This window comes from Artemia franciscana, chromosome 2 (genome assembly GCF_032884065.1).
Source record: "Artemia franciscana chromosome 2, ASM3288406v1, whole genome shotgun sequence".
In the NCBI taxonomy this organism is placed as follows: domain Eukaryota; kingdom Metazoa; phylum Arthropoda; class Branchiopoda; order Anostraca; family Artemiidae; genus Artemia; species Artemia franciscana.
This window is the reverse complement of record NC_088864.1, coordinates 12142958-12157665: the sequence shown is the minus strand read 5'-3', so window position 1 is coordinate 12157665 and position 14708 is coordinate 12142958. Positions and strand designations below refer to the sequence as shown.

Sequence of the window (14708 nt, the reverse complement as noted above, 5' to 3'; positions counted from 1 at the left end):
TAGCCCCTCCCTGCATCCTGCGACGATTTATTCGATTCGATTGCTCCTGAAAAAAAAAGAAAAGAAAAAGAGACATATCATTGCTGCCCATGCAAAAAGGGGGTTTTCCTTGTAGTTCAATGTGGATGGGGCTGGCATTCCCTTTTAAAAGGTGTTCGGCCATTGTGATTCTTGCAGTGCATTTCTTGATCTGACGACATTTTAGTGGAGTTTCAGGCTCTTAATCGAAATTCTTATAGGTTTGTTTTCCTATTAAATTTTACTGAGAGATAAATCGAAACAATAGTTAAGATTTTTTACCAGCTATAAATGGTAATATTTTCTCAATTGATTTTTTTGGTTCAAATCTCGTTTTTAAACTTGGTCACTGTGGGCCGTGGTTCGCTCTTTACTATGCTACATTTAACGTTGCAGCCATGAAAAAATGTTCGAGCTTATGCTCATCGGCTCTTACTTTGTAGGTTTTTCTACGGGATTAATAATGAAGATTAAGGATGAAAACGTATATGACAGGTTTTTGCACTAAATATACATGAACTTGTAATACTATGGTCGTTAATTATTTCGTAGCTGTTGTTTTTCCCATGTATGGCTCAAGAGGTTTCCTTTTTCTAGTAGTCGAGTTCCTCTGGGGAATTAGTTGGAAACATCCCAATTCCATTACCCAGTTGATTTGAGAAAATTAATTAAGTTGACCCAGGATATCCAATCAAGGCAAATCTATTTATCGCGTTTCTAAGATTGATATGCAATAGGAATGGACATTGATTAATGTAAACATATTACAAAATTCTCACTCCGTATACCAACAAGCATGGAAACTCTTTTTGGTGGGAGGGAAAGAGTGTAATTTCGAAGAAGGTTTTCGTGGTACATAGAAAACCCTGTTCTCATTACGTCACCCTGACTCAACCATAATAATAGGTACAGCTTTGAAAATGGAATATGGGTAGCCAACCCTTGGTTTCCTCTAGTTTTAGGAGGTTATTTGCCTTTTTTGCTTTGAAATTAACATACTTTGCATTCGCCAAATCCTTGGATTTCCATGTGGAAAGGGTGATTATGATGATGCGACCGACTAATCAGTAAAGGATTAAGTTAGTAACTTTATCAGAAATCCATGGAATTGTTAGATAGCTTCCAGTATTGTAGTTTCGTTAAGCATTGCTGATTTACTAGGATGCTCTTTAAAGATTTTCACGGTATTTCTGACAACAAAGCCCATTCCAATCAAAACAATGGAATATGCAGTTTCAAACGGCTAAACCTGTAGCAAAATTAGTATGTTTATAAAGAACCACGCTTTCGTTATATTTGAAAGCAAGACCCCATTAAAAAACATAAAGAAGTGGCAGAGAAAAGCAAGACAAACTAAGTTTTTGTCCTAAAACCCAAAAATCCATGAAACTCGCCGGTTCAGTTTCTGAAACTTGCACCACTTTAAAACATAACTTACCTGCCTCTTGTGCTCTATTTGGGGCTTGAGGTCCAAAACAGGGAGTGTCGTGTCTTACTCGACTGATACCGTTGGATATCTGCCACCCGTGTGCTAATTATTGTTATTGTGAAAGTAGCTCGTAAATCCTGTCAGCTTCCTATGCCTTGCTATTGCATACCCTGAAAATAATCACACAGAGCTAAAATCCAGAACTGAGAGTAAAGGATGCAACGTCAATTCAGAGCTGTAACTGTCCAAAGTTTCTGCTGAGCTGCCAAAGTTTTTCTCATTTGTTTATTCATTTATTTACTTTTTATTGTGGCCGTTCCATTTGTTGTGGTAGAAAAAAAGCTGTCATTCTATGATGACTGATGTAGAATAGAAAGGAGTAATGAGACTACTAGGCTATTTCTTTCCCCAAGTCCATTTTTATTTGTAAGTTTCCTTGAGTTGTTCTCAACTCTTTAATTTGAGTTGAGTTGACTTTAGGTCAACTCTCGTCATCAAAGACCTTGTGAACTTTCAAAATATGTTATTCCTCTTGCTTGTTCGCTTTTTCTGGTTTTGAATGCCTCGTGTCTTTTAAACAAATTGTAACGAAAGAGATTTTTCTGTCATTCGAAAAAGAAAATGTGTTCTTTCCAGGATTTCTTTTTTGGACAAATAGGAAAGAAAAGGCCTTCCATAACACGTGCGTTACGGAGACACAATCCCCAAGAGGGTTCAAAAGTGAGATTTTAAATATCCAGCTAGCAACCTATTAATAAGTGACGATCACGTACCATACTAAGAAATACAAGAGCCTATAACTCTTAAAAATAGAGTCAGATTGAAACATAAAAATATATTGTTAGAATTGCCTCGTCCAAAACCCCTATGTAGGAAACTTGCAACTCCTTGGCTTGAATAACGAGGAAAATCCATTGGATTGAAAAACAAGATAATTTGCTTGAGCTACGATGTTCCGCATCAATGGTATCTTTTTTCTCTCTCTCTCTCTTCCACCGCAGCTAGCGGGACACTGGGACATCATGCAGAGCTGTTATGGTTCGTTTCAAGGGAAACTGAAGTATTTAAAAACCTTTAGTAATTAACAAAAACAATTTTTTAAATCGTTTTTTTTTGCGAAAAACCGCATTTTTATTCATCACTGTAGTAGCAAATGATAATAACATCATCTTGCATAGGAAAAATCTAAATATGAAAATCAAAATCGAAAACCAATGGATTCTGAAAAAAGACGCTCGATTTAGTTATCATCTCAGGAAGGGAGGACGCGTGGAAAACCGTATACCAGTATCTTCGATAACCATGTAAAAAGTATATTTAGTCCAGTAATTGTTCAGAAAAATTTGCTTAATAACATATCTTGAATTTAAATTTCTGCAGTAATTCCTGGATTGATTGGTCGTTTCCTATTACTTCTACTCTGGAGAGACCAAAACTGTGATCAGAATTGGAAAAATATCGTCACTTAGTACCACATTTCCACCCAAGCAAGGTCAGAGGGGGATAAAAAATCAGAATCTTAATTTGTGCAGTATTTGGTGGATTGAAAGGTCGTTTCCTATTTATTTAAACTTGTGGAGACCGACAATGACATATGCCGTCACTTATTACACATTTTCAGAAGAGGTGAAAATAGAGAATAATATAATACATAATTGGAAAAAAATGTAATTGAAAGGTCTTTTCCTATTAATTCAAGTCCGAGAGACAAAAATAACATTAGAATCGGAAAATGCCTTCACTTAGCACCCCATTTCCCCCAATTTTTTCAATTATGTATTATATTATTATCATACCACAAATGGATGTCCTGTGGTGGCGCAGTGGATTTGACCTTAGCTTGGTAATACGGGACCCAGAGATCGAATCACGCTGCAGGAATGCATTGCGGGGCCGACGCAGGGACCTTAGTAGTCAAGAAGCGTCGTTAATTCTTAAATAAAAAAAATACCACAAATGGGATTTTTCACCCGCCTCACCTTGCTTAGGGCGGAAATGACGTACTAACTGATCGAATTTTTCAATTATGATGTCATTTTCGATCTCCCTGAACTTTAATAGAAAACGGCCGTTCAATCCAGAAAATATTGCGTAAATTTAAATTCGAGATCCCTCCCTTTCCCCCTCTTTTACCCGAAAAGGGGGCATTTCTGCAGGGCCGATTTTGAATATATTATTAAGCGAATTTTCCTGAAAATTCTGGTGCTAAAAAAAAAAAAAAAAAAAAAAATATGTTGGTCCAATACCAGGTCAAATATTCTTATTGGAAAGTTTTGTTTTTTTCATTTTCATTTTCAAATTATGTAAAAAACGCAGAAACCATACAGAATAGTATAATGAATATTAACTGACATTGGAATTTATATTAGTACACATCAATTTCAACCTGCTTTATATTATTATTTTGAATTTATTCTGAAATATTTTTGATGAACCAAACTCAGGGGGAACCCTAGTCCTGTGTCCCTTTACCTTCTACAATCTCTTAATCTTTGGAAGTTATGTCCTTCTTTTTTGTATTAAAGCAACATGCTTGTTGTTTTAGTTATCCTCTGAGACAGGGAAGAATAATCCTTACGAGGAAAATCATATTTCACTATCTTGGATAACGGAAAAATAGGCAAATTGTATCTAAGAAACTGATCTGTCATTGGAAACACCACGGAAAATTAATCATAAGCTCTTATCATTTTTTTTTCTTGTTAGGCGACCTCATAATGTATATATTTTGTCACATAAAAATGGGAAAGCTAACGTGAATATGTACTTTCTAATTAGCTAATAAATCATTTAATGTGAGATTGCAAAGCCATTAAAATTCTATTTTATATTTGAAAACACTACTGTGAATGCAATATGTTGGCTTATGATTTTTGACTAAAGTCACATTTTTGGCGATTTATCTCGGGAAGATAGGAAAGCAACTTCTGTGCGACATTAGCTGCAGCGTCTAGCGACTTCATTTAAAAATAGAAAATTTTAAAGGCAATTCAATAATCAAGATTATTAATGTGCATCTTAGTGTGATTGAAACTGAAATTCCTCTGTAAGTTGTAATTTATTCGAATTCTCATTTTTCCAAGAATTGCTTTCACTTAAAATCCTGTCTTCTCAAAGGTAAAGAGCTTGGGGGAATTTTAGTAGGTTATGTAGACTATCTGATTTTAAGGTGGTATTTGGTGACGTATTCTTCCTTGAACTTCAAAGCGTATGAGAAGGCAGGTATGTGGGAGTCTAGGGTAAATAATGGTTTAAAAGGTCAAATACTAGATGCTTTAGTTTGAGTTTAAAGTAAACTGCAGATTAGGGACTTTTAAATATTTTGCAAAGTAATTATGACACGACAAGACGTTTGCAAGTTGAAAGGAATGACGATATTTGCAGAAAACGTCCAATGCTACGTACTCACGTTGGTGATATTTTTTTCAACACTAGTGCCGGTTTCCATTCTTACATTTTTTAAGCTTGTACTTTTACAGTTTGATGGTTTTTTTTGCGAACGATAGTTCATTATAATATGAATGAAAGTGCTGGTAGAAGCAAAATGTTAAGCTATTAGGATCATCTTGTTTTGTAAAGTATCATATGTTATAACCTTTTTCTCCGTCAAAAGTCTAACTTTAAATGAATTCCCGTCCAGATTGTTATTAGAGTGAGATTGCAATGATTTGACAAAAAAAAAAAAAAAAAAAAAAAAAAAAAAAAAAAAAAAATAGGGACACTAAGATTGCCAAGAGGAATCAAACAGTTCGTGGTAACGAATTGTAGTAAGGAGCGACCCGGCTCAATAGTAACCAAAACTCTAAAAAAAAGGAAATTTGATACCTATAGCTACTTCAAAAGAATTGCATTTTAATGCTGATTTTAAATATATAAGTTTCATCAAGTTTAGTCTTACCCATCAAAAGTTACGAGCCTGAGAAAATTTGCCTTATTTTAGAAAATAGGGGGAAACACCCCCTAAAAGTCATAGATTCTTAACGAAAATCACAACATCAGATTCAGGGTATCAGAGTCAAGCTCCTGTCTACAAAAATGCGGAATTTTGTATTTTTTGCCAAAAGGCAGATCACGGATGCGTGTTTATTTGTTTGTTTTTTTTTGTTGAAATTGAACGGCACCTAGGCCCCCTCTCACGCTAATTATGTTCCCAAAGTCACCGGATCAGAATTCTGAGATATCCATTTTAATCAGCGTAGTCGAAAAACCATATAACTATGTCTTTGGGGACGACTTACTCCCCCACAGTCCCCGTGGGAGGGGCTACAAGTTACAAACTTTGACCAGTGCTTACAAATAGTAATGGTTATTGGGAAGTGTTCAGACGTTTTCAGGGGGATTTTTTGGTTGGAGGAGGGGTTGAGAAGAGGGGGATATGTTGGGGGAACTTTCCATGGAGGAATTTTTCATGGAGGAAGAAAGTTTCCAAAAAGGGAGCGCATAATTTTCTAACATTATTTAAAAAATCAATGAAGAAGTAAATATGAAAAAGTTTTTTCAACTGAAAGTAAGGAGCAGCATTAAAACTTAAAACGAACAGAAATTATTACGCATATGAGGGGCTCAACTCCTCCTAATACCTCGCTCTTTACGCTAAAGTGGTTTTAGTAATTTCAACTATGTATTCTACGGCTTTTGTGATTCAGGGGTCATTCTTAAGGAACTGGGACAAAATTTAAGATTTATTGTATTATTAAGCTTTAGTGTAGAGAGCGAGTTACTGACGAGGGGGTAAACCCCTCATATACGTAATAAAAACATGAGAATACAGAAGTTCGTTACGTAAGCTAATTTATTTGTTACGTATATATTTTACTAATAAAAACGTTTGTAAAAAAAGTAAGTTGCATTTTTAAGTAACTAAAAAATCGGAGGGCAACTAGGCCTCCTCCCCCGCTCCTTTTTTCTCAAAATCATTCGATCAAAATTATGAGAAAGCCAATTAGCAAAAATAAATTTGCAAATTTCGTTTTAATTATTCATTTGTGGAGGCCCAAAATCAAAACGTGCATTGATTCAAAAACGTTCAGAAATTAAATAAAAAAAAACGAGTTTTTTTTAACTGAAAGTAAGGAGCGACATTAAAACTTAAAATGAACAGAAATTACTTCGGATATGAAAGGGGCTGCTTCCTCATCAACACCCCGCTCTTTACGCTAAAGTTTTTTACTGTTTTAAAAAGTAGAGTCGAGAGAAAGAGTCAAACTTTAGCGTAAAGAGCGGGGCGTTGATGAGGAAGCAGCCCCTTTCATATACGATATAATTTCTGTTCGTTTTAAGTTTTAATGTCGCTCCTTACTTTCAGTTAAAAAGAACTTTTTTTTTTCATTTAATCCAAAAAAAACTGTTTCCTTTATTGATAGTGCAACGAACTTATGCTTGAATGATGACCTACATTTGCAGGATTGTTTAGTACAAGGGGAAAACAAACAAGTAAAAAAGACAATATTCAGAGCAGCAGTGCATGTGTAGTGCATAAGAAAAAATGGAGCTACCACAAGTGGAAACGGTAAAATAAAAAGAGAAAACTATTGGTTATTCATTTATCTTATAACACATATGGGAAATTTGAATATGAATATGTGCTTTTTAATAGGTTAATAAGCATAGAAATATTAAATACAGTCTTCCTGGAGTGAAGTTCCCTGTCAACATTTCTGCTATCACGTCTGAGTAGGGAAAATAGGAAAACGGATATAGTTTTGAGAATTACCTTATTCAGAATTTAATGAAAGTCTCTCTCAGCTGTGGTCAATATCTTGGCATGAGAGACATATTCTTTTTGGGATCATCTCCAATCCCTCCCAGCTGTTCTTCTACCGCTTCGAAAAGGGGACATGAATATTTCCCTGTAAATGATCTTATTTAGCATTTTTTGTAAGCTTGGAAATACTTTATGTTGGAATCTATAATCGTTGCTCCTTTTGTGGAAGTACCATTTTTGTATTGGAATAATTTTCCTGAGAGAATGCAACCATGGGAATTGTAGTCCTTTTAAAAATCTAAATTGAAAAAGTTAGCGAAATTTCGTCAATGACACACCTAAAGAGTGTAACTGACGTTTTCACATTTATGAAATAATTGTCGAAAACCCTTTTCTAAGCTGATCTGGAAAGGATCAGCAAGGCAATGTAGATCAGAAGGATCAAAGCGTGATTAAATATAACATTGCCATCCTGACCCATCATTTGAGGAGAACTAGGTGAACAGTTTTTGGCGATTATCTTAGAAGTGAGTACATGTCAGATACAGCCTAGTGGCACGACAGCGATGATATCATCAGTGATGCTGACGCGCGACTCTTGCTATAAAAAGTAAAGAAACTGAAGATGTAGAATGTTTGCATTCATCTTTTTTGCAGCCTTTTCCAATATCCTGCAGCCACTGCGCTTAGCCTGCAGCTATGTAATGGGCACCTCTATAAAAACATTTTTGTATTGAAAATTTTCCCATTTGCACCTGAACTACGCACCTGAAGCTCTCAGACTCGAATATGCGCTTGTATTGTTATTTTTATATCACACTGCGTGGAATATACCCCCCCCCCCCCCAAAAAAAAAAAATGAAAGACTTGCGTAATATAATTTATTAATATTCAATTTCAGTTCATATAGAAGGCTTGTACTGCTTCCATTATACGCCCAGCCGCAGTTTAATTCGTCGATCACTTGGATGGTATCAATTCGACATTCAGGCTGAATACCAGCGATTCGGTGTCCCAAACCAGTATTGGTCGTTAACCAATCTCAACAAGGACTATGAGGTAGATATTTGGTGCAATCTTTAAAATGGGATCTTGATGATCCATATAGTGATTAAATAAAAAAAACAAGTTTTTTTAAATGAAAGTAAGGAGCGACATTAAAACTTAAAACGAACAGAAATTACTCCGTATATGAAAGGGGCTTTTCCTCCTCGACACCCCGCTCCTTACGCTAAAGTTTTTTATTGTTTTAAAAAGTAGAGTTGCGAGAAAGAATCAAACTTTAGCGCAAGGAGCGGGGTGTCGAGGAGGAAAAGCCCCTTTCATATACGGAGTAATTTCTGTTCGTTTTAAGTTTTAATGTCGCTCCTTACTTTCATTTAAAAAACTTGTTTTTTTTATTTAATTTCTGAAAGTTTTTGAATTAATGCATGTCTGATTTTGGCTCTCCGTACATAAATTACTAAAATGAAATTTGCATATTAATTCTTTTTTTGGCTAAATGGCTTTCTGTTAGTTTTGATCAGACGATTTTGAGAAATAAGGGGTGGGGAAGGAGGTCTAGTTGCCTCCCAATTTTTCAGTTACTCAAAAAGGCAACTAGATCTTTTAATTTTTAACGAACGTTTTTATTAGTAAAAAAAACGTAACTTAAGAATTAACTTACGTAACAAACGTACATAACTTACATAACTTACGTTACGTTTTATCCCAATTCTTTAAGAATGACCCCTGAATCAGAAAGGCCGTAGAATAAATAGTTGAAATTATTTAAAAAAAATTTAACATAAAGAGCGAAGTATTTATCTCCTCCTAAATACCTCGCTCTTTATGCTAAAGTATTTTTAGAACCCTTCATGTGCGTAATAATCTCTGTTCGTTTTAAGTTTTAATACTTCTCCTTACTTTCAATTGAAAAAACTTTTTCATGTTTATATTTTCATTGTTTTTTTTATAGTAATGCTAGAAAGTCCTGCGCCCTTTTCATTGAATTTCTCTTCCCCCATGAAATACTCCTCCAAGGAAAGATCCTCCCATATAGCCCCCTCCCCTGAACCCCACATCCAAACCAAAAAAATCCCCCTGATAACATCGGTACACTTCCCAGTAACCATTACTGTATGTAAACATTGGTCAAAGTTTGTAACTTGCAGCCCCTCCCCCAGGGACTGTGGGGGGTAAGTCATCCCCAAAGACATAGTTATTATGGTTTTCGACTATGCGGAACAAAATGGCTATCTCAAAATTTTGATCCGTTGACTTTGGGGAAAAAATGAGCGTGGGAGGGGGCCTAGGTGCCCTCCAATTTTTTTGGTCACTTAAAAAGGGCACTAGAACTTTTCATTCCCGTTAGAATGAGCCCTCTTGCAACATTCTAGGACCACTTGGTCGTTACGATGACCCCTGGGAAAAAAAAACAAAAAAAAAAAACAAAAAAAAAATAAACACGCACCCGTGATTTGTCTTCTGGCAAAAAATACGAAATTCCACATTTTTGTAGATTGGACCTTGGAATTTTGTGTATAGGGTTCTCTGATACGCTGAATGCGATGGTGTAATTTTCGTTAAGATCCTATGACTTTTAGGGGGTGTTACCCACTATTTTCCAAAATAAGGCAAATTTTCTCAGGCTCGTAACTTTTGATGACAAAGACTAAATTTGATGAAACTTATATATTTAAAATCAGCATAAAAATCCGATTCTTTTGATATATCTTTTAGTATCGAAATTCCGTTTTTTAGAGTTTCGTTTACTATTGAGCCGGGTCGCTCCTTACTACAGTTCGTTACCACGAACTGTTTGAAAGTCGTAGATTGTGCAAGTCTTGCAGGAAAAAAGCCCTTCTTTAAAAGAGATTAATTTAAATTTCCCACAAAATAGGTTTTTTTCAAAGAAAAGTAAAGAACTCTATTAAACCAAAAATGAGTAGAAATAAACAGTTGACATTTTCAGCGTGTCTAGGAGGAGATGTTGAAGAAACGAAAGATGCCATGCGCATACTGCGACTAATGCTACTACTGCTACTACACAAGCTAAGAGTATTAAGGTGAAGCTTTGAAGGAATATTTAGGCGAATGTTAAACTAAATCAAAACGAACTATGAGTATGTAAATTCTCAAAAAGGTGACAAAGAAATATTTCAAGAACGGTTTACATCATTTTGTTAAACCTTTAAGGATAAGTTGTCGCAGATTTTTAACAAGTCGGAAGGCACTGTGTGTATACTATTAATAATACAGTTACTGTAACTAATAACGCTAAGGGTGTTAAGGTGAAATTTTTAGAGCGTTTAGTGGGAATTTCAGTTGAACGAAAAAACTGTATATATGCAGGTATTCAAAAGGACATATAACCAATATCATAGGCAGTGCCACTCTAAAATAGCTAGCAATATCATTGAAACTTTTAAAGGAGCTAGTTCAACTGGAAATTAAAAGTTGTAGTATTCTTTTTAGGAGTCAAAAGTGATTGAAGGACAAGCAGCACTCTTCCCAAGCGCATTTATTTCCCAAACGCATCCATTCAAAATTTTGAGACTGCCATTTTGTTCAGCATAGTAGAACGGCACAGTAACTATGTCTCTAGGGATAGTTATGCAATTTGACCATTGTACTTTAAATCCAAATCATGCTTTAAAATTAAATAAAAAGGCACTTTGTATATGGTTGCCAATAAGACACCTCAGCAATATCCCGAGAACGACTGGGGGTATTTAGTTGAAACTTTCATGGCTAGTGCTATTGCTGCTTCTGCTCTTACAATTTAAATAAATAAAAAAGAGTGTAAGTGTATCCAGAATGAGCGTATCCAGGATGTCAAAGAACATGGATAGAATTTTTGGGAAATCATGTTAAGTTTAAGTTTTTAAGTCAACTTGAGGAGATATAAAACTAAATTAAACAATACTATTTGTGTTAGGATCAAAAATTGTTTTAAAAGTTTCCCCGACACGCAAACAGCAAGCCAGAGTATGGATTTCTATAGAAAAAACCAAAAAGATATAAAATATTATTTTTTCATGAAAATGACTATGTCAATAAAAAACGAATAAAAATTAACTTTAAAAACTTTTACCAAAAAAAAATTCTAATAAAAATAAAGAGCTCCATTAAACCAAAAATGAGCAGTAATAAAGTCAAATAATCTTACAAGTATAAAACTACCACGAATCACTATCGATAAATAAATTAAACCCACAACGAACAGAAATTACAATAAATAACTGAGTCAAACTTAAAACGAGCAAAAATTAAAATGAGTAGGGTTGACAACCTCTATGCCTTCTTAAGACCAGAACATATCAAAACAACCAGAAAATACCGAAATATACAAAACAACCAGAAGATACCGAAAAAAGTAAGTGATCGTGAATTGTCTGTTTAATATACATAAAATAAAAAAACAAGTTTTTTTAACGGAAAGTAAGGAGCGACATTAAAACTTAAAATGACAGAAATTACTTCGTATATAAAAGGAGCTGCTTCCTCATCAACGCCCCACTCTTTACATTAAAGTTTGACACTTTCTCTTAACTCTACTTTTTAGAACACTAAAAAAATTTAGCGTAAATAGCGGGGCGTTGATAAGGAAGCAGCCCCTTTCATATACGAAGTAATTTCTGTTCGTTTTAAGTTTTAATGCTTCTCCTTACTTTGAGTTGAAAAAACTTTTTCATATTTATTTTTTCATTGTTTTTTTAAATAATGCTAGAAAATCCTGCGCTCTCTTCATGAAACTTTTCTTCCCCCATGACAAATTCCTCCAAGGGAAGTTCCCACAACATATCCCCACCTTCTCAACCCCCCCCCCCCCGACCTAAAAATCCCCCAGAAAACGTCTGTACACTTCCAAATAACCATTACTATATGTAAGCACTGCTCAAAGTTTGTTGCTTGCGGCCCCTCCCACGGGGACTGTGGGGGAATAAGTCGTCCCCAAAGACATAGTTATAATGTTTTTTGACTAGGCTGAATAAAATGGCTATCTCAGAATTTTGATCCGGTGACTTTGGGAAAATAATTAGCGTGGGAGGGGGCCTAGGTACCCTCCAATTTTTTTGGTCACTTAAAGAGGGCACTAGAACTTTTCATTTCCGTTAGAATGAGCCCTTTTGCAAGATTCTAGGACCACTGGGTCGATACGATCACCCCTGGAAAAAAAAATAATAAAAAAATAAACACGCATCCGTGATCTGCCTTCTGGCGAAAAAATACAAAATTCCAGATTTTTGTAGATAGGAGCTTGAAACTTGTGTAGTGTTCTCTGATACGCTGAATCTCATGATGTGATTTTCGTTAAGATTCTATGACTTTTAGGGGTTGTTCCCTCTATTTTCTAAAATAAGGTAAATTTTCTCAGGCTGGTAACTTTTGATGGGTAAGATTAGACTTGATGAAACTTATATATTTAAAATTAGAATTAAAATGCGATTCTTTTGATGTAGCTATTGGTATCAAAATTCCATTTTTTAGAGTTTTGGTTACTATTGAGCCGGGTCGCTCCTTACTACAGTTCGTTACCACGAACTGTTTGATACTGATATTTATTCCTGAAAGTCTGAAATTTTTTTAATTTATTAAACTCAAAAAAGTAAAATACTTTGTATCTATTTTGTTTTCAGTATTTCATTTTGTTTTGTTTCAAGTTACTTAAATTAATCAATGGGAAAAAATGGAAAGCGAAAGGTTCACATCGATACAAGCACATGCATATCTTACTACAGAAAATAATTATTTTTTCCTTTTTTTAGCTTTTCAGTTTCAATATCTTGCAGTATTTTGTATTATTGTTAAATCCTTTAATACAAAAATAAACTCTGTGTAATTGAGTTACCTTCATTGGCACTAAGTAATTTCTTATTAAATATGTTCTAATATTCGAATAATAATTTTCCAAAAACTTAGCCTCACTACAACATCCTTTCTAAGAAGCCATTGATCAAATAACCTTGTATATGTAAATGTAGGATGCCGTGTGCTACAAATATAACGCTTATTCTTACATCAAAATTTTCATCAATAATATTCAGAAACCGTTTTCGAAAACTTTTGGATATGTATTGCTTTTAGTTAGGCTTATGGTAATTGTTTTTTTTTTTTTTTTTACTGTCCTTTGAGAAGTCTTTTTAGCGGTTCTTTGGAAATTCGTAGGTAGTATCCCCCTTTGCGCCCTCAAAAAAAAGGGGCAAGCTCTTATTAACCTGCATCCGATATAGTTCCCCTGAAAATTGTCAAAGTAAAGTTCCCTCTTTATGTTGTAGAAAATTTTAGCATAAAAAAATTTGTTTTCACTTTTTGAGCCATTTTAACCATGAAATACAATCGCAAGACCTCACTTGATGATCATGTGGAGTAATTCTAACCTCAACAAAAACAATCTAGATTTATTTCAGGTGAACGGGGTTTCCAGTTTTTCCAATGAATGGGATTTTGAGGATTGGATTTCTCCAAAATCTCATGATAAAAAAATATTTTGTTGTAAACTAGGTTACAAAAAGAGCATTTGCAAGGTTAACGCAGAACGAACATCTAGCTGGACTATAAAGCAATGGATCTTGACTATGGTGACTAAGTCGTGTTGTGTGGTATTTCTTGACAAGAAGCGCAAAAGAATATAATCCAAAAACTATCTTCGTTTGGCTAGATATTTTTTTTTTTTAAATGTCGATTGCAAGCCCAGAAGGGTCGAATTCGCTTTTGGAGTTAAAAAAAAAACATACAGTAAAAGAAAAAAAACACCAACAAAAACAGGCCAATAAGTTGAAGGAAGGGAGAAGGAAATTAACATTAAAAATAAAAATTGGTTTAAAACAAAAATAATATAAAATTATATTAAAAAATTCAATATCAGATTACAACACCAAATGGATAATGGTTCGTTTAATAATAGGTCAAATTATTGTTCGGCAATTATCGTTGCATTTGATGGTAATTAGTGAATATTGATTACAAAAAAAGAAAGAAAATTTGAACATAGCATGGTTTTTTTCAGGTCGTATACCCTAATTGACAAAAACGGTGATTACTGGATTTTGGCCAGTTCTATCTTTTATTTGATCGTGAATGTTTTGCTTTGTTTTCTTGCGAAATAGGAAGTTTTCTTAGATTGCGGCTTCCTTTTCGGCACGCCATTTTCTTTGTTGCTTAATAGTCCATTGAGCTCAAAAGCTTTTTTCCAAGATTGTTTTTTATATCAAATTAAAGAGAAGATTTGATTGTTAGTAGATGTTAGAATGACGGGTTCTCGTAGAGATTACTTGTGTAATAGTTTTATGCTATTTGAACCCTGTAAATGTAACCAAATCTCATAAGAGAAATTAACGTTGCCTTCTTATTGGAATTCCTACGTTTGGTATTTTTTCTTCCCTTTTTTCTCCAGCAAGAATGGTGTACATCAGATTTACTGAAGTTAGTCTACTTCATTACAGTCTTTTCATTTAAGCTGACTGAGAATCCTTTGCAATATGCCAAGATCAAGGCGTCCATTATCTTTTGGGAAACAGTTTCTTTTTGTTGTTTAGTATTCCTAGGATCCCAAAAGCCCTTTTCCAAGAAGAT

The 14708-nt window shown here is 34.5% G+C and overlaps 1 protein-coding gene across 7 annotated transcripts in view; it reads left to right on the top strand.

Moving 5' to 3' along the window:
• The window catches only part of LOC136037297 (myotubularin-related protein 8-like), a 128804-nt gene that overhangs the window by 63181 nt on the left and 50915 nt on the right, over positions 1 to 14708 (top strand). For all 7 annotated transcript variants that reach the window (XM_065719971.1, XM_065719987.1, XM_065719978.1 and 4 more), the window contains one exon: positions 8053 to 8210. In XM_065719971.1, the coding sequence (XP_065576043.1) occupies positions 8053 to 8210 (158 nt within the window). The remainder of the gene's footprint in view (positions 1 to 8052; positions 8211 to 14708) is intronic.